General features: G+C 40.5%; 1 protein-coding gene across 5 annotated transcripts in view; it reads left to right on the forward strand.

The window, feature by feature from the left end:
* The window catches only part of LOC102297275 (chemokine-like protein TAFA-1), a 131,710-nt gene extending 114,293 nt beyond the window's left edge, over window positions 1-17,417 (forward strand). Inside the window, exons 4-6 of one of the 5 annotated variants that reach the window (XR_006052897.1) lie at window positions 55-179; window positions 2,502-2,593; window positions 7,514-17,415. Coding sequence is in view for 1 of the 5 variants with exons in the window: in XM_014341102.2 (XP_014196588.1) it covers window positions 55-179; window positions 7,514-7,531 (143 nt within the window). In the remaining 4 variants the exon portion in view is untranslated. The other 4 variants (XR_006052898.1, XR_006052896.1, XR_006052895.1 and 1 more) reach the window with 4 other exon arrangements.
* The last annotated feature ends 4,260 nt before the right edge of the window (window positions 17,418-21,677 follow it).

Raw genomic sequence — 21,677 nt, forward strand, 5'->3', positions numbered from 1 at the left:
CTATGTGTCTAAACTAATGCTGCTTTGTTATGTGTCTGTGCTCATCTTTCACAGCGTCCATTGTAATTGGGAAATGGTGGTGTGAGATGGAACCGTGTCTGGAGGGAGAAGAGTGTAAGACTCTGCCTGACAACTCTGGATGGATGTGCTCCTCTGGGAACAAAATCAAGACCACAAGGGTGAGAAATCACACACACTTAAGTTCAGCTGCCTACATCTGCATGCACACACATACTCTCATAATATAGAGAAGCTATTCTACGCATACTTTACACGCATGTGTTTGTCATTTCTGTGCTGCGAGTAGAAATGCACACCTAACCAACCATACGACACGGCACATTTACACCGTTTCCACACAATGCATTGCATATAGCCAGACAACTTAAAATTTAATCGTTTTTCTTGAACTTGTCAACTGCCTGCTGCTGCACACATTGAAACGCAGATTTTCAAACCCATATAAATGTGCTGAAATAGCACTGTAAAGAAATTCATCCAAAAGCTGTGCCCTCTCTATAACAAGGTTGGTTTTGTTCAGTGTAAGCAACCTATCTAATGGCCCATAGTAGTAAAAAAATAAATATAAAGCAGGTGGTAAACAAACAGGTGGGATCTGCCTCAGGCCACACTTGTCAACGACATAAAGTTAATGGCTGCTCTGCTCCTCCACTGCTTTTTCAGCTTTGTGCACTCACTTCGATTGCAGTATGCAAAAATAATGCAGAGTTTAGTCCTCGAAGCCAGCAGTCCAGCACTGTGACAAGTTGATCACCTGATTTGTATTCACTTAATTGACCCCCTTTCTCCCTTCCAGTGCTTGGTGACAATGACTTTGAATAGCAGCAGAGGCTAATGTGATAGTAGAGAAACGGGGAACAGCCAGTGAAGGCTAGACGTCATGGGGCTTCCCAAGGTTGTTCTGTAGATTTATGTGCCAGCAAATAGACATAAAGCTTTCAAAGGGGCCCCTCACAGCCATCGCAGGCTTAAAATTTTCAGAAAGAAGTTGATCGAATGGGGTCTTGCCAGCTTGTCAAGGTAAGGTGCAGTACTTGGTTTACTCTTTAGAATGCATCTAGAAGTATCAATGCAGCCCACTGCATAATGTGAAGAAAGTCGATTTAAAATGATCTTATGAACAGTACTGTTCAAAAGTCTTGAGCAACCTGTCATTTCTTTGTATTTCACTTCAAAGGAGGCAGGTATTTAAAAATGTCTTGGGCAGGCTTTCTGACATTTCTTTTTCACTAATTCTCCAGTCCAGCCCTTATACCTGCGCTCTCTGTTTTGTGTTTTGGATGAGTCGCTTAACACTGACTCATAAATCAGCCAAATAGTATTATATGAACCGCATCTGTATTATATTATTATATTGCCACATTGCAGACAACTTAGCAAAGAACCAATTATAAATCATATCTTTAGACACTTTATGACTAGCAGCCTTTTGCAAAAGCATGTGACTTCTTCCTAATTCTTTAGTCAAAACTATGAAAAACACTTACGATAACACGGTTTAACAGGCATAAAATATTTTTGCACCAACAAGGTCATTCCCAAAGTGCTATTGTCAACATGGTGTGCATTGTGTTAAAACAATTTAGGACACCAGGCAAGTAGAGGACAAACAAAGAACTGACAGGCCCAAAAAGCAGGTGAACAGTATCTAATGTCCTTAAGAAATAGGAAAAGAAATCCAGCCAAGACCTGAGAGATGCCTCTGGCTATTCAGCTGATCTACTGTCCTCTAAAGCTTCATCAGAAATGTTCAGTCTCAGTGGAAGTGTGGCTGTCAATAATCTGATCTTAATGAAGAGAAACAGGGAGAAGAGGCTGGTGTACGCCAAATTGCACAAGAACTGAACTGAAAAGTCTTACGGAGTGCTGAATCCAAATTTGGTTCAGATTATCATCAGTATGTATCAGGAATGAGCACAACAGTGAGGGTCCACAGCCATCTGTAAAACACGGTGGAGGCTCTGTCATGGTTTAGTGGTGTTGGAGATTGTTGGAATTATTAAAAGTGAAATTACCATCAGATTTTGATCTATGTTGGAATAATACCTGGAAAAGCATCTGATTGATTACAGCTTCACTTTCGAGCATGACAATGATCCCAGTCACATTGCCAGAGCAGTAAAAGGATACTTGCATAGAAAAAAAATGCATTTTTTTTGTCCTAAATGTATGTTTGCAGATTTCAATAAATCATTGCACCTATTAGCTATTTTCCTAACAAAATATAAAGCAATGCAGGGTGGCTCAAGATTTTGGCACAGTAAAGTAGAGGCAGTGAATCCTATTTTATTTATTTACTCTCTTGAGATGCAGAAATCGAGTTTGTTAATTTCTGCGCACAAAAGAAGGAAAAGCTATACTGTCACATGGTTTTGGTCTAATGTCAAAATCTTAAGAGAAGAGCGTAAAAAGGTCAGGCCTGAAGGTGCTTTTCTACCGAATACACACGTGTCCTTCTTTTCTTGACCCTCTCTTTGCAGAACACCCAGCCATACTCCCCTTTTTAGCTTCCGGAAGCAAAATGCAGAGGATGCATCAACAGAAATTGAGCTGCATTCTTGCTTCTGTAAAGGTTAGTCTTTTTTTAAGCTGTTCTCTTTTTTTTTCCTTCTATGTTTTCACGTCTCTCTCACATCACTGTATGCATTTGAGTGTTGGGCAGTAGGAGTGGGACCAACTCATGTTCAATGACTTCCCATTAACCCAAATACTCAGTGCGAAATAATCAAGTGTGTGTTTACATGCTGTGCATGATTAGGCAGGCGTGACACAAATACTGATCGCACCGCCACCCACTGTAAATATTTATCACCAAGCGCAGGCAGAGCACGCATAAATAATAAGCAAGTTGCTGCAAAGTTTTTTACAGAAACTGTGGCTCATGTATCAGTAAAATGTTTAGTGCGCAGATGGCTTAACATACATATGCATACAGCATGCTATAGCAGCGCATTCACAGAGCACTGTAGAAACACACACACACACACGCACAGAGTCGGGTCCGCCTCTTAGCAGAACCTTGCTGTCTGTGATCAGTGTGTAATGGCAGGATCTGTCCTTCTTCCTTTCATTGCCTCCTTTGTTCCATGTCCTGTTTTTTGCTATCGGCCACTGTGTGGGTTTGATTACAGCGCCTTGCACCGGTCTGCCAATCCCATTAGGCACTAATCTGTGACATGCTACTTGCTCCTCCATGTGTGTGTGCTCCTAGTTGTGTATGCACGCACATGTTTGATGTGTTTGATATGTCTGTGTTTGTACGGGTACACTCATGTGTGCACAACTGAGGCTGGCGGGCAGATCTCTTCTCTTTTCGTTGTGTGGCTTCTTATCAGAGGCCACTTGATGTCCTGATCCCCCTCAGAGGGTCTTGTTGAAGCAGCTATCAGCACACAGCATAGCCCACAGGCTACATGAAAGGGCTTTTATCCTGCACTCTGCTCTCTTTTTTAATCAACATTCCTCATTCACCTGCCTCTCAGGCCAAATTGCCTCATTTGTATTTGTTCCTTTACAAGCCACCAAACTCACAACACAGCGGCGTGTTTTCTTTTTCCTAGTCATTTTGTTCCACCTAGAAGTTTTTATTTGGTTCTGAAACGCGCAAGTGAAACACAATGAGACAGGCGTGCGTACATGTACAGCCAAAGACAGGCTTCATCATCATCATCGTTCACAAAAAATTGGCATTCAAAGTAAGAAGCAAGAAGCAAAAAGCCAGTGCCTGACACCCATGTTTCTTCTTTTCTTTCTTTATGTCTTTCAGAGAGGGAGCCCTTCATTGCCTGTTCTGTATCAGCAGACAAGGCAGGCCCTATTGTTTGTGGAAGTCACAGTGAGAGCGAGGCTGGGGAGCACCTTCCAAAACACTCGCCCACCATAGATCTGCATTACCCGCTCCACTGGCTAAATAGATCAATCCATTTCTGCTCCCTCCAAACAATTACACACCTTAAAAGAGACAGGCAGAATGAGAGAGGCTGTAATCGAAGCATCTTTTCTCTTATTCATTCTTCTCCCCGTTTGATGATAGCGAGAAAAAAAATTACATTCATTTAATAACCTCATTGTTAGTGTACTAGAGTGAATATCAATATGTTGTCACTATCAAAGCGAGAATGTGATACATATCTAATACGAGCGTCATCCCGCATCCCATGAATTTGAACTTTTTCTAGTGATTTCAGACTGCAGCAAACGTTTCTTATTCATCTACAGAAGTTGTTTAAACTGTATAAAGACACAATATTTCCACTAGTGTTCAGATTAGTGAGTGCAAACCGTTACATTTAAGTGGAGCACCATCTTTCACACTTTTCAGTGTGTTCCATCTCCAGCTAGTCTGACATGATTTACTTGCTGTTCAGTGTGCCGCAAGTCCCTTATTAAAAGGAGCAGAGGGCACTTTTTCAAGCAAAATAACACACTGTGACAGGATGTAGCCCATCTGTGAGATAGCCCGAGAGCAAAAGTGACCTGCCAGCAGATGCTTCACCATCTAATTTGTCAAATCGGGAGATCGAGCTCTGAAGTTGATCAAAATGAACTCCAAACGGCCGTGCCGCATACAGTCCAGCTTCACCCAGGAATGATTCGTTCCATCTCTGAGCCTGACAACGCTTCTTTCTCCTTCAGCTTTGTATAATGTCATCACGATGACAAACAGAAAAATTATAAACTAATCATAAACAGTGCATTGTTTGAGATATCCACTTTGTTTAAAGGATGAGACTCTAAGCTGACAGATGCGGTTCAGACTCCCAAAAGTGCCCAGATTGTCATCCTTATGACATATTTATACATAGTAATGGTGAAGGAGTTCATTCCAAGTGCTGCTGATTAATTTATGTTCATTTGCTTTTCTTTATCCATTGTCAATGTCACATTAAATGGATCTTGATGTATTTTCTTGTCTGGAGTCTTCTGTTTTCAGAGGGTCCTCTTTAGTGCTATTTCAAGTGGTTTCTGAGCAAGCATGATTGATTTGTTCAGCACTAAACAAGAAAGGGGAAAGGGTAGGCTGTGTTTGCACTAAATCCTTTTGTTAAGGCAATTGTCCTTGGGTCTTTTTACTAACTGAAGTCTGAGCAAATTGCAATTTAATGCACCCAGCAAATTAGAATTCAGACACCTAAGTTGCCAGCAAAGATGGGAACAGGCAGGAAATCCTTGAGCGTTCCACTTGTGCTCGCTGCACTGTTTGCTTGAAGGGGACAAAAAAGAACAGAGGACACTTTTAGTTGCTCTTACATGCATATGTGGGTTGAAATGACGACATTTGCATACAACCCTTCCCGCTAACAAACCTCTGGTGGATTGCATTTCAGACCGAAAGTGATCCTCAGTGGTGTAACCTGTTACTGCTTTTGTTCTGGCAGAGGTAATTTTGATATGTCACCAGACAGTAGATCATACATATGCAAATGCTGGACAGATGAGCCCAGAGGGGGGGGGGGAAGTGTTTAAAATCATTGGGAAAAATTGAGAATCTATACAGAGAAAGAGACCCGGAGGAGGAAATATTAAATCCGAGTAGCTATTTAAAGCATACATAATAACAGCTGCGGTGAATCATTCAAAAGAGTTAAAAAGGTGACTACATCAATCCTGCTGTTCCTGTCAGACGATTTAACGACTGCATTAAAAAAAAAAAATCCCTAAAACACAAATAAGTCAGTGTGATTGTTACCACTCACACTCTACTTTTTTCCAGAAGTTGTATTTGCATCTTTAAGTAAAATCTATAAAATTCTCTTTACATGAAATGTTTACAATTGTGCAACTGACAGCATATAAGTTATAAAAGAAGTAAACAAAATATTAAAATGCTACTGGATAAAATAGATGCTAAAATGAACATTATTTGGAATGAACAATTCTGTGTTCAGCTGACATTTTAAATATATTTTCCTTCTACTGTTAGTTTATACAGATAATGCATTAATATCTGGTATTTGCTTTAAATAGAAGACACGTTACAGATTTTCTTGAAATACTGTCAACAAAAAACTGTCTATATCTGCCCCAGACTAAGGTATCTGCCAGAAATGTTGCAGAGAAACCAGAAAAAAATCTTTAAATATATATTTTTTAAATACTAAATGTCCTGAAGACAAAATCCACCACTCTGCTGGGAAGAAAGGCAGAATAATGGATGATTCTTGGCTCTTGAAAATTGCATAAATGAGCTGATGTTCATTTACAACTGGTGTCAAATCGGTGTTTTGCAACAAAATTGAATTACGGCTCAAAGATGAAATAAATGGCCTGCTAAAATTCTTACTTTGCCGCTGCATTCAATTATTCTGTCAAGTCGATAACAAGTCTGTCGGTGCTATGGCTGCACTGCATTATATTTTCAGATGCACATGTTTTCGTATGGTTTCAGATATTAATCATAAGACCTCCTCATAAATGGAATGAGTGAATATAGGTGCACATTACTGTTACTGAGGAAGGAGAGCTAATAAAGTCACATGGCTTGCTTACTGGCATGTACAAGTTACTGGAGCTCTGACTGTGAGTTAGAGATTACAGAGTCCAACACAGCACCCTCCATAATTAAATCCATACACCTTGTTGCCACCTGCCAAGACTGCTGGAAATGCCATGAGTGTGTTTCTTTGTTGAAGAGGATTATGGGATTTCTAATTGGCACCGCCGTGCGCGAGAAACATGATGTTTCTTTAATGTAAACTCTTAAAGCAGTAACATAAGTCAGAAATGTGATGAAACTCTTTCATGCTTTTGTTGCGACAATAAAAAGAGATTAAGGAAGTCGACAACTGTAACTGTTGCAGACATCGTGCGCACCGTTTTTATTGAGCTTCAGGATGAGCAGGATGCTGAAAAGCAGGACTTTCAATAGCAGTCTCAAGGCTGTACAACGGAGCATTGAAAAGTGTCCAGATCTGCAACTGGGGCTGAATAAGAGTCCCTGAACCAGAGTCATGGTGAGACAGCTCAGACTCCACAGCAGGGGCCCCCAATCCCATTTAGAAAAGCCAACGTTATTTTATCAGGTCGTTTGAAATTGGCTGGCTGACTATTAAGGTTCAAATGAAGGTGCTGCAGCAGGCTGTGAGGGGGCCTGCAAAACTGCTCAATGTTAAAGGCAAAAATATGCTAAAAATTATACCATGAAGCAGACATGCACAGCATGGAAACACACCAGGATTTCCTATGCAAAGAATTTTGCTGATTTATCCTGGTACACATAAAAATGCCAAATAACCCTCCATCTTCAGTGTGGTTTCCAAGCATATAAGCTGTCTGTTTTTCCGTTTTCTGTCACAGCATAAATCAGGAGGTGAGACGGGGCTGTACAAAGCCTCCACAGCTCAAAAGACTCCCCTCGTTTTTTGGGGGGGGGGTTTTAAACGTGCGAACGAAGCAATTCCTCGGGGTCTAATCCTCACACACTTGTATGCCTTTGTTCGATCTAAGCATATGTGTGTTTTCTCTCCTCTCCTCTTCTTCCTCTGTGTTGCAGATTCATCCCAGGACCTAACAGAGAGCTCCCATTGCAGGGCTCAGCGCCAGGCTCCTTCCCCTCATGTACCCTTTCTCTTCTCATCGAATGGACTAAAACTATTACATCCACGGCTACTGACTGGATTACCTGGGACCATAGAAAGGATATCCACCCAGATAAAACAGCTTTGCTCGCGTGGTGCCAAGGATTTGAAACCAGACTAATCCCGTGTTTGATCAATGAGCTCCATGTTGGTGACTCTCCTCTTCCACACAGCTGTGGCCAGTTTCTGACCTACTCTTCCCTCACTCTGTTTCCCTATTCAGAACTAAAGCAGCTTAGCAGGGGCTATTTAGAGGTTGTTAAAACATAATTTGAAGACGTTCTCCCCGCCCGTCTGAGGGTGAACTTGTTGGCAAACTTTCATAGACCTGAACCTGAATCTGTGGAACTGAGGGCACATTGGGGGAAATTTTTATTTCTGTGTGGAAAGCATTTGTATTTGACTCACTACCTGAGGCTGATCGCTTTGTTGTGGCTGCACCGAGGAAACTGTCAGCTGTTACCGCTAGAAAGGTCGATTAATGAAGACTCTCAGAGAGGCTTTAGGGTCAACCCCATGGCCTCACGCTCATCCTCCACGACGAACATTCTGACTTTTATTGGTGGGCATGCCCAGTGTAAATTCATGAGCACTTCTTTTCTTTGTATGTAAGATAATTTGTGTATATATACACATATATAAATACATTACATGTTAAGCTGACAGATCCAAGAAGCTGAAAAATATATTTACAGATTTCAAGCCCGTGTTGGAATCCTGAATAACCCTTGAACGTGAGCCAGAGGCTGTCGTCACGGTGCGGTGTGTCTAGGACTGCTTCGCATTGGGGGAAAAAGCCACAACGGAATCATAAAAATAAGTTCTGCTCACTTTTGTCATTCAGCAATGTTGTTTGGTTACTCCAGAAAGCGCTTGTTGTTTCAGTAAAGCTGAGGAAAACACTGTATAGAACTGCCTCACTAAAGAAAGCAGCAACACCCACCCGTGACCTTTCCCCTCAGACACATCAGAGAAACTCTGACCATAATAGGACAATTACGTTTCTGCAGCGGAGAGTGGTCACGGGTGAGAGTGTCTGTAATGTAGATGTTCCTCTTACACACACCAGAGAGATGATTTATTCAAAGTGACAGTGAGAAAGTATTAGTCACAAAGGAGAAACATAGTTATCCCCCAGTAGCTATAAGTACATTACAGGACAGCCTTATGAGAAATAAAAATGGTTTTCTATACTGATATGCTGCCTCCCATTTCTCCATAAGGTGACTGATATTTTGAAAAATGTTCCTCTTACGACTATTTGATATGTTGTAATATGTGGGTGGAAGATCTCGTCAGAGTTTCATTTATTTTATATGTTAACGTTGTGAACAGAGTTTTTGCTTGAGTAAACAAGCAATCAAGAACGGCACAGGACGCGTATGAAAATGACTTACGGGCACAGACACACTCACAAACACACACACACATGCGGTAAACACAAACGGATCTGTGATGCTTCATTTATACAATTCCCTTGCTGGCAGAGTGGATTTATCAAAACAGAGCATTCAATTCATTCATGCAATTAGAATAAGGATTTCCAATATCAGGCCAGGCAAAATTCCAGATGATTTTCAATATCAACCTCCTCTCTCGGCAGATATTAGATTCGTTTCTTGTCCCAGTGGATGCACTAGTGTACATTCATCATTTAGGAATTTGGCTAGTTTCGTGGAGCCCGGTGCCTCGCTGAGCAGTCACAGAAGGTATGAAAAAGACAGAGACATCAATCTCCCAGTGGTCTTGCCAGAATCATGAGGGAATATAGTAAAGGAGAGAGAGAGAGACTGCTTTCTCCTCCTGAATGGGTCATTTCCGTCTTTGTTTTCTCCTATTTATTGGGATTGGCCGTCCTTAAGTCTTATTTAGCTTGTACTAAAGAAAATGAAACAGTAGAGGAGTTTGTGCATATGCACGACCTGTCTGCGGGTGCTTTTTTGTTGCCATAAACGTTTGTCTTTTTTTACACGCACATCCCTGTGTGTGTGTATTTTAGACCCAGAGTCTGGGAGAAATACATCCTGCGACGACGTACTGTGAAGATTATCCTCAAATTCGGTGCTCGTGTAGGAAATCAAGCGATTTCTCCCTTCCTACTTATGCAGTTCTAAGTGGATTTTTTTTTGCTTAAAAGGTGCTTGGGGATCAGAAATGGAAGAGGTGCTTTTCCTTTTGCCTTTTCTCATTCTCTTTTATGCACTGCTTAGCTCTATCCAGAAATGATAGAGTCGTGCTGTGGAGGGAGGTCCTGCACCATTTTAGACAAAGCAGAAAGGAGCCCAGCATGAATAAATAAGCGGGGCCAGGTCCTCCTCCCACGCCACAGGACTGTACAATCTCAAAAGAGAGACATCCATCAAGTCCTGCCGACCTCCCACTGAGACAGGGAGACAGCCATGACCACATCACGCTGGATGGCTAATCAACGCCTGACAGCAAGGACAACCCTTTTCATGCAGCCGAGATGTGCGCGCAGGATGTCGGCCAGTGTTGTTTATAAAACTTGCACTTGTAACTTCCAAGGGTATCTCAAGTAAAACCTAAACTTTTGCCCTGCATAGAAGGTAAATGCTTGGCTGCTTTTAGGAGCTTTCATAAAGAGCCTCACTCCTCTTTGACGGCACTTCTGTCTTCGCACTTTATCACATTCATATTCTTTAATCATTTTGGATAGCAACCTATAATTTGTGGAAAGGGCACACTCCTTACCTGTGGGGGCTTTGTGGCCTATAATTACAGTCATTATGGCCATGAGTCACGGTGAATATCAGCTTTATAATGATCATTCACTAGAGCTGGACAACTAAGAGTGTTCGAAAATCATTAATGACACTAAAACTTCCCCTCAATGATAGCTATTTTCTGCAACTTTGGGCATTATTACCAGTGGCCCATTTTCTATGAAATGTAATAGCACAGTATCAGACAGAGTAGAATTAATCCTTTTAATTATTGAACTCAACAAATGGGAGCAGTGGCAGCACTGTCACAGCTAACATGTTCATCACACCTTTTTTTAAAAAGAACTTGTAGTGGTGACAAAACACAAAGTTGATACACACACACACACAAAAGCTGAAACTGAGTCAAAACGGTGAACCGCATACTTTCAAGTGAAACACACCAATCCCCTGCTGTACACCATTGTTTGTAACAAATGAGCACATACTCTGATGGGTATGCAATACATCACTGTCCTAGTCCCATGACACTTAACCGTACCCACCAACCACCAATACCCTTGTCAGCCAAATGACTAGCCTGTCTATGATTGTCAGCGGCTGCCATAATGATAATTTATTTCCGTGCTCCTTTACACTTCTTCACCTTATTTCCTCTCCCATTTCAACCCAAAACGCAGCAAACTAAAATCCATCATGCTGCACATGCTGAATGGCCGAGCGTTGAGGATGACATTTCATGTCCCACAAGGGGCGCCGATGTCGTCACAGAGCAGCCTCCCTGGGAGATTTCACAGTTCACACTTTCCCATTAAACAGAGAGCATTTTTCATAGTGCTGAATCCACACAGCGGGACAGCTGTAAACACACAGTTTCTCAATTGTTTGCCACTTCTGAATAAATGACCAAGAGCCGAACTGGAAGGAGTGAGGAGTTAACTTCTTGTTCCGAGCCGCAGAGTACATGAATACGTCACATGAGTTTAGCTTGCACATCTCACAGTATTCAAAATTTAATGATTATAAAATGCAAAATAATGTTTTCATGCAGGACACAATGCAGGATGAGGACACACAGCACATCTCACAGGTTGAAAAGGCTGTTTGTTTGTGTTGAATTTGTGGGGGGTTTTTTTATTGCATTATTTTTTTCATAAAATGTCCAGTGCACCACAGAGTACTATAATTCAGACCAGTAAACACGACACAGCTATTTTCTGGTGTTGGCTTCAATTACATCATACAGTAAAGAAATAAAGACATACATATCAGAGATCTATCTATCTGTCTGTCTATCTGCTAGATAGACAGACAGATGCTGCTTTGATTGCAGAGAAGATTGTACCTTGGCATTTTTAAGGAGAGGTCAGATACAATTTCATGTTGTTTGTCCACAATTGTATAGACAGTTCACAACTGGCCTGGCCCCCAGGCTGCCTGCCAGAGACAAAGCACTGTGCCGTCAGTCCAAACCTGCCCACACACACAATATCTGCAGTGAACTTATCTAAAGTTTGGATGATGGAAAGGCAAACTAGAGCATTTGTCTTGCCCACACACTGCCTGAAAAGTTTTGCCATGTCATCGAGTTCATGCAATTTACGTTTTTCTCGTTCTCCATTAAGTTACCTGAGTTTCCTAATCAATTGGGTTTATCCTGTAAATGTGGGTTCAATTTGAACAAATAGTACCGTTGGATGATCAAACTGAATCTTAAACTGGAAATTACTAACAGTTCTACTGTTGTAGACTAGCGTTAGGCTAGTAATACACCAAGGCCAAATGCCAAATACATGTTTAGTCCTTGCTCTGTCCTCACACAGGCTTTCACGAATAATAGAAATCCTAAAATTCGATTAAGCCATAATCTAATAAATTTAAAACATTTTCACAAATAAATTGCTACAATTCATATTCATTCTCTGATCTGTCTCTTCCACATTATATCATGCCTCAAGGCCGTCTCACAAAAAGTTCCTCTTTTCTGAATTTGAAAGTGAATCCTTGTGATTACAGCATGACGCAGAACACCAAGTATGTAAAATCCACAATAACACATAAAAATCCATGGACTGACTAGACAGAAAGTGAATTGTTGCTATTCTCTCCTGTGTCAGGTACAAGCTGAGCGGTTATATAGCACAGTCTCAGCAGAGTCTTTAGTCTGGGTTAATGGTAAAGGTGATTTTCTGATGGCTGCAGGATGGAACCACTTTCCCCAATTCCACTCTCAGCCAATGAGCTGCCTCTTTCTCTGGTATGCAAATTAGAGGCACAAGGGCAAGCAGGGATTGTGAAGGACACAGTCTTTAGGCCACAAGGAGACGGAGCCACCCCGGAGGGCCAACGATGCCTCATTCAGATTCAACACGATCATTTCCCCTCGGCAGATGAAGTACGTCGGTGCTAAACTCAGACTGAATACAGTGCCGAGAACACAAACAGGCATACCTTTAAAAAACGATTGCAACCAGTAGTCCAGTGTGGAAATCTTGTTTAATAATTGAATGTGAATGATGTGCTATCTGGGCCATAAAAGCATACCTTATAGTGGCATACATTCTTCAGAAAATCGCCTTAACCTGGCAACTGACATATACACACACAAGTACACAAAGGGGCTGAACACATGCCTTTACCTAAGCAGCCAGTATTGCAAACATCGCTGCTAGATTGGAATTTTAAGATGAGCATGATGCAGAAATCAATTTAGATGTTATTCCCACGACAGTGCCTGGGTATGACTAGCCAGGGTATTTTCTATTTTGTGTTACCTTTCCCACCTTGATTTTTTCCCCCCAAGCTATCATCCCAAATAGAATGGTGTCTGCACCTCAAGGCGGCGGCCATTGATCCACACTGGAAGTGAGACACTGCTGCTTGTGCCATCGGCACAATACTTGTTATTGGTCAGACTGCATCAGTGACTGGATATAGATGGTCAAACGTGTTGGCTGTACACAAACATGGTTGTGATACAACTGAGCTTTAACATCTCAGTGTGTGACCCAATGCTTCCAACTACATATTTACAGGTTTAAAAGGAAGTTATTGGAATTAGCCTATAAATTAGGCAATAGACTCTCATATTTGTATGTTTCATATGAAATAGCATAGCATTTTGGAAGATCTACGTCTCTATATGGCTTGCCTTTATGGTATTTTACAGCAGGGTGGTGTAGTAGTTAGCACTGTCGCTTCTTGATTTGAACCTTCTTGGGGCAATTCTGTGTGGAGTTTGCATGCTTTCCCTGTACTTGTGTGGGTTTCCTTTGGGTGATCCAGTGTTCTCCTACAGTCGGAAGAGCATTGCGTTAATTGGTGATTCTAAATTGCCTGTAGGTGTAAATGTGAGATATACAAAGTGGTTAAAGATTTATAGTGCTATGTGATTGGGGCTTGCAGCCTAAAGTACTTTGAGCAGTAAGAAAAACACCAGAAATATGCTATATAAATGCAATCCACTGACCACAACCACGACAGCTACAGAAAATCAGACAAACTTAACGTGGCCACAATGCATAACATCCAACGAGTGCCCTGTTCGCTTCTTGTCCCTCGTGGATCTATTAGCTAGAAACTGCTCGTGGCCCTCTGGCTCTGTGCCGTCTACTAAGACATCTTGTTTTTATCTCATATAGTTTCATAATCTAAGTGAGCTGCAACCACTTTCACATTCACAGTTAGTTACATGTCAGCTGATATTATACACCACACCATCCCTACAACAGCTTCTTCATATCTTTATTCTGTATTAGCTTTTCTGGGAGCTGTCGCAAAGTTAACTCTCGGTCTGTCTTCCCTGGCAGACAGTAGATAGAAGACAAATAGGCCTGTGTATACATAATACCTGTAGGTGACACAATGCTTTCATAATGCAAACTGACAAAGTCAATAGAGCTGCTGAAATATGAAGGAAGGGGTTTTTTGGGGGGGTGTTCATCGTATATCCTAATCAAGAGACATTCAGTGCACACTCGACCAGTGCTGTGAAACTGCCTTGTCTAATCTACTGTGCAGTTTTTATATTTTCTTAAAGCCAAAATAAAATAAAAATGACATCAGCCGTTATGTGTGTTTTAAATAAAGCTGGGTTTTTTGAGTGCGGCGAACCATTAGTGCATAAGGTTCAGCTAGAGAGAAGCTGTGATCTCCCGGTGCAGTCTGCTGTAGGCTGTTACAGGATTGTCCCCTGCCACTGCTCTCATTTCGTGTAACACTGGCAGTGCATTTTCCTGAAGTGCTCAGAGCAAAACTACTTAAAGTCGTTCCCCATATGAACAACTTAGTAAATGAATGCCTGGAATGTGTCATCGATTAAACAGCACAGTCCTTCTCCTATGATTCATAGGCAGAGTGCGTGCACTCAGGCACATAATCTCTTTTTTTCATTTCAGCACCTCCAGAATTGCCTTCTAAACACAAATAATGACAGTGGCAGCAAAGCTCTGCAAGCCTATCCATGAGCTCATATAAAATGCGTTGATCATTTAGCTGATTCATAATTTTCCGCTACCCGAAAGCACAGCTCTCTGCTGCATCAGACAGATATTTGTTTTACTGCATCCTAAATAGCAATATACCAGTATTTTCCAGATTACATCTGAAGGAAATTATAGCTTTTAAAAACGTGTTTTGTCACTTGTGGAGCCAATAACATGTAACATAACATGTGAGCTTAAACAGATCATAATAGTTTCTTTTATATACATTCAAATCTATCTTAACAACAACCTTCCAGCGATATTACAGCGATTTATTCACTTTAATAAAGCAATGAAATCAGTGTTACAGTGAAGACTGATTACTGGAAATATAACTCAAACTTCACAAGATGATATAACGCCCATTTTACGTGTAACCTACCTTTCCAAATTTTCCACCATCTTCCACCTCAACAACTCGCTCCTGTCCCCATCTTTATTACATTAATCACATGTGCCTACATTAAATGAAATCCATTTAAATACCCCTGGTTGCACAAATTATTTGTGTAGCCAGGTTGAAAGACTTGGGAGTCAAAGGCGGCATAATTAGACGGGACGATTCTGAAACCTAATACAAGATGTAATTAAGGAAATTAATAAGGTGTCAGCCCCCTTTCACTGGGTGCTCTGCCTGATGATTAATCACAGCCTGGGCTAATTTGATTTGTGACAAGGAAAAGGATGACTTGGTAAGTCAGTTAGGAGAACCCAACTCGACAGCATATGACATTAATAAAACATGAAAAGTGGGGGCTGAGAGAGTAACGAAAATCCACTTGTGATCCACATGAAGCAATCAGATTAAAGGAGACTTTGGATAGATAGCCCTGTGACAAAGTCGCTGACAGGGGACTGAGTGTAATTTAATCAAAGCCTCTGATGTTACATTATTCTTATTAATCCATAATTGGACATACCACCATCATAAAGCAACAAGTATAGTCATTTATGTAGGTGGAGGTAAAAATCAAACTACATTCCAGATATAATGTGATCTTTTAAGAAGGTAGGAACATTGTATGACACATCGAAGCACTGAAAGAGGAAAAGATAAGGCCGAGGCATTAGTCACTGAGCCACCAAAACAGAAGATGAGTGCCGCAGTTCTTACTCGCAGGCACAGAGGAACATAAGAAATCATAAGATTTCAACACGCTTAGAGATTAAGGGTTGGGTTATGGTCTCTTCTTGTGACGCGATGTCCAACGACATTATGCAATGACGCTCAATGATGTGTGTTTATAATTGTTTCAACTGAAAAGCCAGTGATTACAGAGTAGAGGGAGGGAGCGGAGAGATGCAGTGTAAACCAAAAGCCGAGATAATGCCTGGTTTTCATACATGAAAAGTGCCACGAATATCATACAGCTGCCAGATCACCAATTTTGAATGTTGTAAACAATGGGGAGCGCAGACGTCCCTGTGTGAAGTCAAAATGGCAATCCAAAACAAAGCACAGTTCTGGCAGACCATAATGTCTATGTTGCTATGCTGTCATCATATGATCCGGTTCACCTCCTGCTCTCTCCCAGTGATGCTTGATGAAAAGCTTAGTGGAGGGAAGCAAACAGAAGGTAATTAATTTCTCAAGTGGATTCTAATTGATTTGTGCTATATTTGGAGGGACAGGTAGGGGGAGCGAGTGTGTTTGTAATTGTGTTTACACCTGCAGAGAGTACACGTAATATCGAGAACATCTGTATACAATGCAACCCAACCGCTTTGCATTTAACTTGATCATTGTGAGAAAAACTGCGATGTTCTGCATGAACCTCAGGTTGAACCCCTCTGCCTCACAGAGGCTGACTGAGAAATACTCGATCAATTTTGCAATATCTACACTTTATGATAATATTTGAGGTCGTAGTTCATTTGAGTCTGTGTTCTGAATTCCAGTGTAGCTGTCCTAGATATTGTGTCTGTCATTTGTATGTGCCCACACTATGCAGGGTTACTTGAATTTACATACAATGCATTATTGTGTGTCTATGCCGCGTGCATTCAACCGCATACAAGCACAAACAAATACAGGGACTGAATGCAGCTGCGAGAAAAATTATTGTTCACTTGCAAATGCACCACAATACACTGCTATACTAATTTCCAAAAATTCCAGAGTACTGCAATTGTGGTTAAACCATTAATTCCCCTTCATTTGTCCTACATCCTACATGGGCAGACTGGGAAGGGCCATGGCTTGACCAAGGAGAGTGAAACCAGCCCTCCAAAAGGCTGCAATGAAGCCTCAGAATGGCAAAAGTCCAAGTCAGTTGATTCCAACTTGGGAAGTCATATAAGTTTCATAACTGAATGTAGATGCTACTAATGATATTTCCTAACAGAAGAGTATTGTGCACATGTCGCAAGTGTTTAAGCAGTTTCCTTCTTTTATATCTCAAGGTTGTGCTGAGACACACCTACCAGTGCTGCATATTCTTTACATACTGATAGAGAGACATTTCTCAGGATTTAACACAAAGTCTTCTGTGTGATGTAGACAGAAAGTGTATTGACTATTTCTTGGATCAGAAACTTTTCACAAAGAAATTCTCAGAAAGTAGAATGACAATGACAGTCTTCCAGACGGAATTCAACACAATATTACATTTTTTACTTGCCCACTAATTTTTATTTCATGCCTTATCACTGAAAAACAGACACAAGCAAAGTTGCGGATATGCTTTTTTTTCCATTCGTTTCGATTCAACATAGATAATACATTTTTTGTGCAATTTTAATAAATTCTGTGGGTTTATGATAGCTGAATCTGCATGCTAAATAAATCAAAGACTTAATCATTTAGTTATTGATTAACCTGAATACACTTATCCTTCTTTTAAGCAATAGGAGAATAATTTACCTACCTGTTTTTTGTTTTGGTTTTTTTTTTACATTTTTTCCCCATCAGTTCTGGGACCATTTATTCTCTGGATTGAGAACAATGTCACGATACCACTAAACAACATTACAAAATAAAACACAATACAACTACACAAACAGCTGGGTTTCACACATTTATGCTTTCCTTATCCACTTACTTGCAAAGATGTGCCGACAAGTGTCTTTGCAGTTAGGCCGATAAGAAAACCTCCTTTTGTAAGCATGAATACAGTGGACTCACAATATTTGGGATTCACCCACAAGGTTTTATGTCTTTAGCATTTAAAGTATGACTTGAAAACCACAAATGCCTTTCTCCAACGTATTCATAAAATATACATTTGGTGGACATTCTACGAGTAATTTGACAATGATCCCTGAGCAGAGATTAAAAAGGTGTTTTTTTTTAGTTTAGGCATTAGATGCAAGAACTTATTAAAACCCATCTAAGATGACAGGGGATGTTTTTTTACACCCATTTGAGATCATATCTTGGTGCATACTCAATCATCCAGGTAAGTAAATCCCCAAAAGTTGATTCTGTTCATCTGGACGTAGCGCTTTCAGTGGGAGAAATGTTTCGTCACTCATCCAAGTGACTTCTTCAGTCTCAGCTCACTGCAGGTTTCCTCAACCTTATACATTTCCATAATGACTGAATCTAGCACCGCTGATGAACAATGGGCTGTGAGGTCAGTTTCTTGATCATTAATATGCAAATTGTCACGACCATTCGTCAACAACCACTGATTAAAGACCATTGATCACTGGCAATTGATCAATGAGAGTTGGGGAATGGCTGCAATGACAGCATTGTAAGATGGTGAAAGATGTACTCTCATGGGCTTGTATGATGTTACATCTCTCTTCACTTGTGTTCCAGTCACTGAAGGAGTGGAGGTAGTGCGTAAGAGATGACAGGATGATCCCCACCTCAGCAACAGGACCACTCTCAGCACTGACCAAGTGTGTTTGCTCTTGGATCTGTGTCTTCATTCCACCTATTTCACATACCATGGTTAGCACTACAGGCAGAAACATGGGTGCACCATGGGTTCCCCAGTTGACCCAGTGTGTACAACTTGCACATGGAAGAAGCAGAGAAGAGTCCTCTGTTATCCTACCCTGGAACACCAGCAAGTCTTTGTTTAGGGTATGTGGATGACACCTGGGTTTAAATAAAAAGTGATTGATGATTTGATTTTGACAAGCTAGAAATAATCCAAAATATTAGTGAGAGGATATAAAAAACAAACAGATGGGTTACACAGTCCCCCATTTACAGAGGCTGAATCAGACAAACTAACATACTCAATATGATTATGATGGTGATTATTGTTATTATTATTGCTGTTGTTGGTGATAATAACATGCCTCATTTAGCCATTGAAGAATGTCTCATTTCTTTGAGAAACTCAGGTTATGCATTTGCACTGAGAACCTGATCAGTTTTGCAGAATGTGGCAGAATCTGAGCAGAGAGTATAGACCTGTACACTTCAGAATACATCCTGCTACTTTTAGCAGCAGTCACATCATCAATAAATACCAGTGGCCTGGTTCCACCAGCAGCCCTTCATTCCCATTCAATAATGATACCTACATATGTGACAGATAATGTGCTATGTTTTGGTTCTTTCTCCCTTTCTCCATACTTTTCTCTTCCGATCATTCTGATCCAAATTAATTTTGCTTTCATCTGTCAAAAAATGCTTTAGACCTGTGCAGGCTCGTTTAGATGTTTTCTGACAAAGTCTAGTCTGACCTTCCTGTTCCTGAGTGTAACCGATGGTTTACACCTTATTGCACTTCCATTCATGACCATGTCTCTTGTTTGTAGACAGCAGTGACTGAAGGTGCTAGATGTATCTGTAGAGTGTTCTTGATTTGCTTCTTGTGAACATGTGTGTCTTAACCAGAGAAATAATTCTGTCATCATCCACTTTGGGTTTCGTCTGTGTCCGTTTGGTGTTTCTGGGCTGGTTAATAGAAAATGTTTGTAAAACCCTTTGAGTGAAAGCTGAAATCTGCATTTCAATCACATCTGGATTGGCTGATTTAAAACCTACTGTGGTAGTGTACAGAAAAAAAATGGTTTCTTTGTCCAGCAAGTGATGGTAACTTTAAGTAAATTTATTGAGTAGATAAATATTGTCTGTTTCCATATTTTCCCCGAGAAATGGATGACGCTGGAGAACTTCCAGACTGTCAGAAATACAGCATGCAGAATGTGAGTAGCTGTAAATAACAGGCTGAGTTGTGTCATGCCCTGCCAGATGTAATAGAGGTGTGAATGCCCCACTGACAGCCAGTAGCCACCTAACCAGGGTTTCTCATGAGGGTATTATTTACTTATGGTTTGAGAGAGATATTCAGCATCAGTCAAGCATAGTCATGGTGCTAACATTTACCCTGAGCAAACGGCGAGATATGTCTTATGAATGAAAGTCAATATACCTGTCTGCTAGACAGACAGACTGGCAGACACATAGTCTGATCAAGTCAGGACTCACTCCATTGCTTCCAACAGCTTCCTGCAATGATGCACAAGATTTGCTGGCAGACACTAAAAGGTCAACTTAAAAAGCAACTCATTTTAGTGAAGAGAAGAGCTCTGACGCTTCAAATAAGGATGTGTGTTTTGAATTATGATGTCTCATGATTTAAGGGACCATAATTTGAAAAGAAAGCACTAGTCTAAAGCCCTTTGATAGGAAGCATCTTTCTTGCTGCTGTATTTCTACATTCACCAACTGTGTGCAGTCAGTGTGCACCAGGCTGAAAGTGTCTGAATGTGTCTGCCTATTTTTCCTCTGCTGTTTGACAGTCACCTTTGAATCTGATTTGTTGAACCATCATTTTAAATCTAGAAGATAGCCAAAATTAAACTATTACTCTTTTCTTAATATATTTTAAATGTAAACCTCAATAGCATCCAAAAACATATACTTTATACATGTCAGACTTTGCTTTCCTATAGCTTACCAAATTAGCAATAAACCAGATTTTAGATATGAATTGCACTGACACGTGAATATAGGCGGAGTATTCTCTAGTGGTCAGCACAGTGTGCACGAGTTAATAGAAAACCTGCAAAACAATTTCCAACCAGGAAATAAATATATGCCTAACATTTAATTGCTAGGCATGTATTTAGTTGTTGTTAGGAAATTTAATTTAGTTCATAAAATATTAAAATTATTACTGTGGGACTTACCAACAAGCCAAACAATTCTCAGATAGAACAAGAAATTCCCACAACTGCTGCATGACAAAAACTAAAGAAAGAAAAAGCAACATCAGGCTTTCTAAATTATGGCAACTGGTCTCCTGCAACTGGTCTGCTATTAGTAAATTGGTGTTAAAAGAAGTTCTGTCTCTGTGAACTTTTCTGAAATGCTCAGCTTTGATCAAATTCAAAACAGGGTTTAAATGATCATTGCTCATGACAACTTTTTTAGAAACATTTCCAACACCATTCAGCGTTGGACCAGTTCATTTTCAAAGAGTACAGGATCATATACTCTGTTCCAGTACAAGGTGTTCTGGGTGCCCACTCCTGAGGTATAAAGACACATTGAACAAAAATCTCAAATTCTGCAAGACAGACACCAACAACTGGCACACACTGGCTTAGATAGACCCAGTTGATGATTGCTGTGCTGAAAAAGGGCCCAGGTATTTGAAGAGAGGATTGCATGCAAGTTAAAGTTGGGCCTAGCATTACACATGACATGACACTGACAAAACACACAGTTGCCACAGACACCACATAAACGGTCATCACAAAGCGAGAGCAGGATTCAGAATGCAGTTCAAAATGCATTTATGCGAAATTCATAGAAAATCTTTGGAGGGCAGTAAGTAAATATTCAGTAATAGACACAAACTGTAATCTTTCATGTTGTGATTGTTAGATGCAAAATTTGTTAAATTCCTATTGTGTCATCTGCATCTGTCTAGTCTTTATTTGAAGCCTTTTCCTCTTGAATGTTAAAAATTACACCAGGTTTGGCGATCACAAGAAAA

This window comes from Haplochromis burtoni, unplaced genomic scaffold (genome assembly GCF_018398535.1).
Source record: "Haplochromis burtoni strain Fernald_Lab_line unplaced genomic scaffold, NCSU_Asbu1 Contig_451, whole genome shotgun sequence".
Lineage (NCBI taxonomy): Eukaryota > Metazoa > Chordata > Actinopteri > Cichliformes > Cichlidae > Haplochromis > Haplochromis burtoni.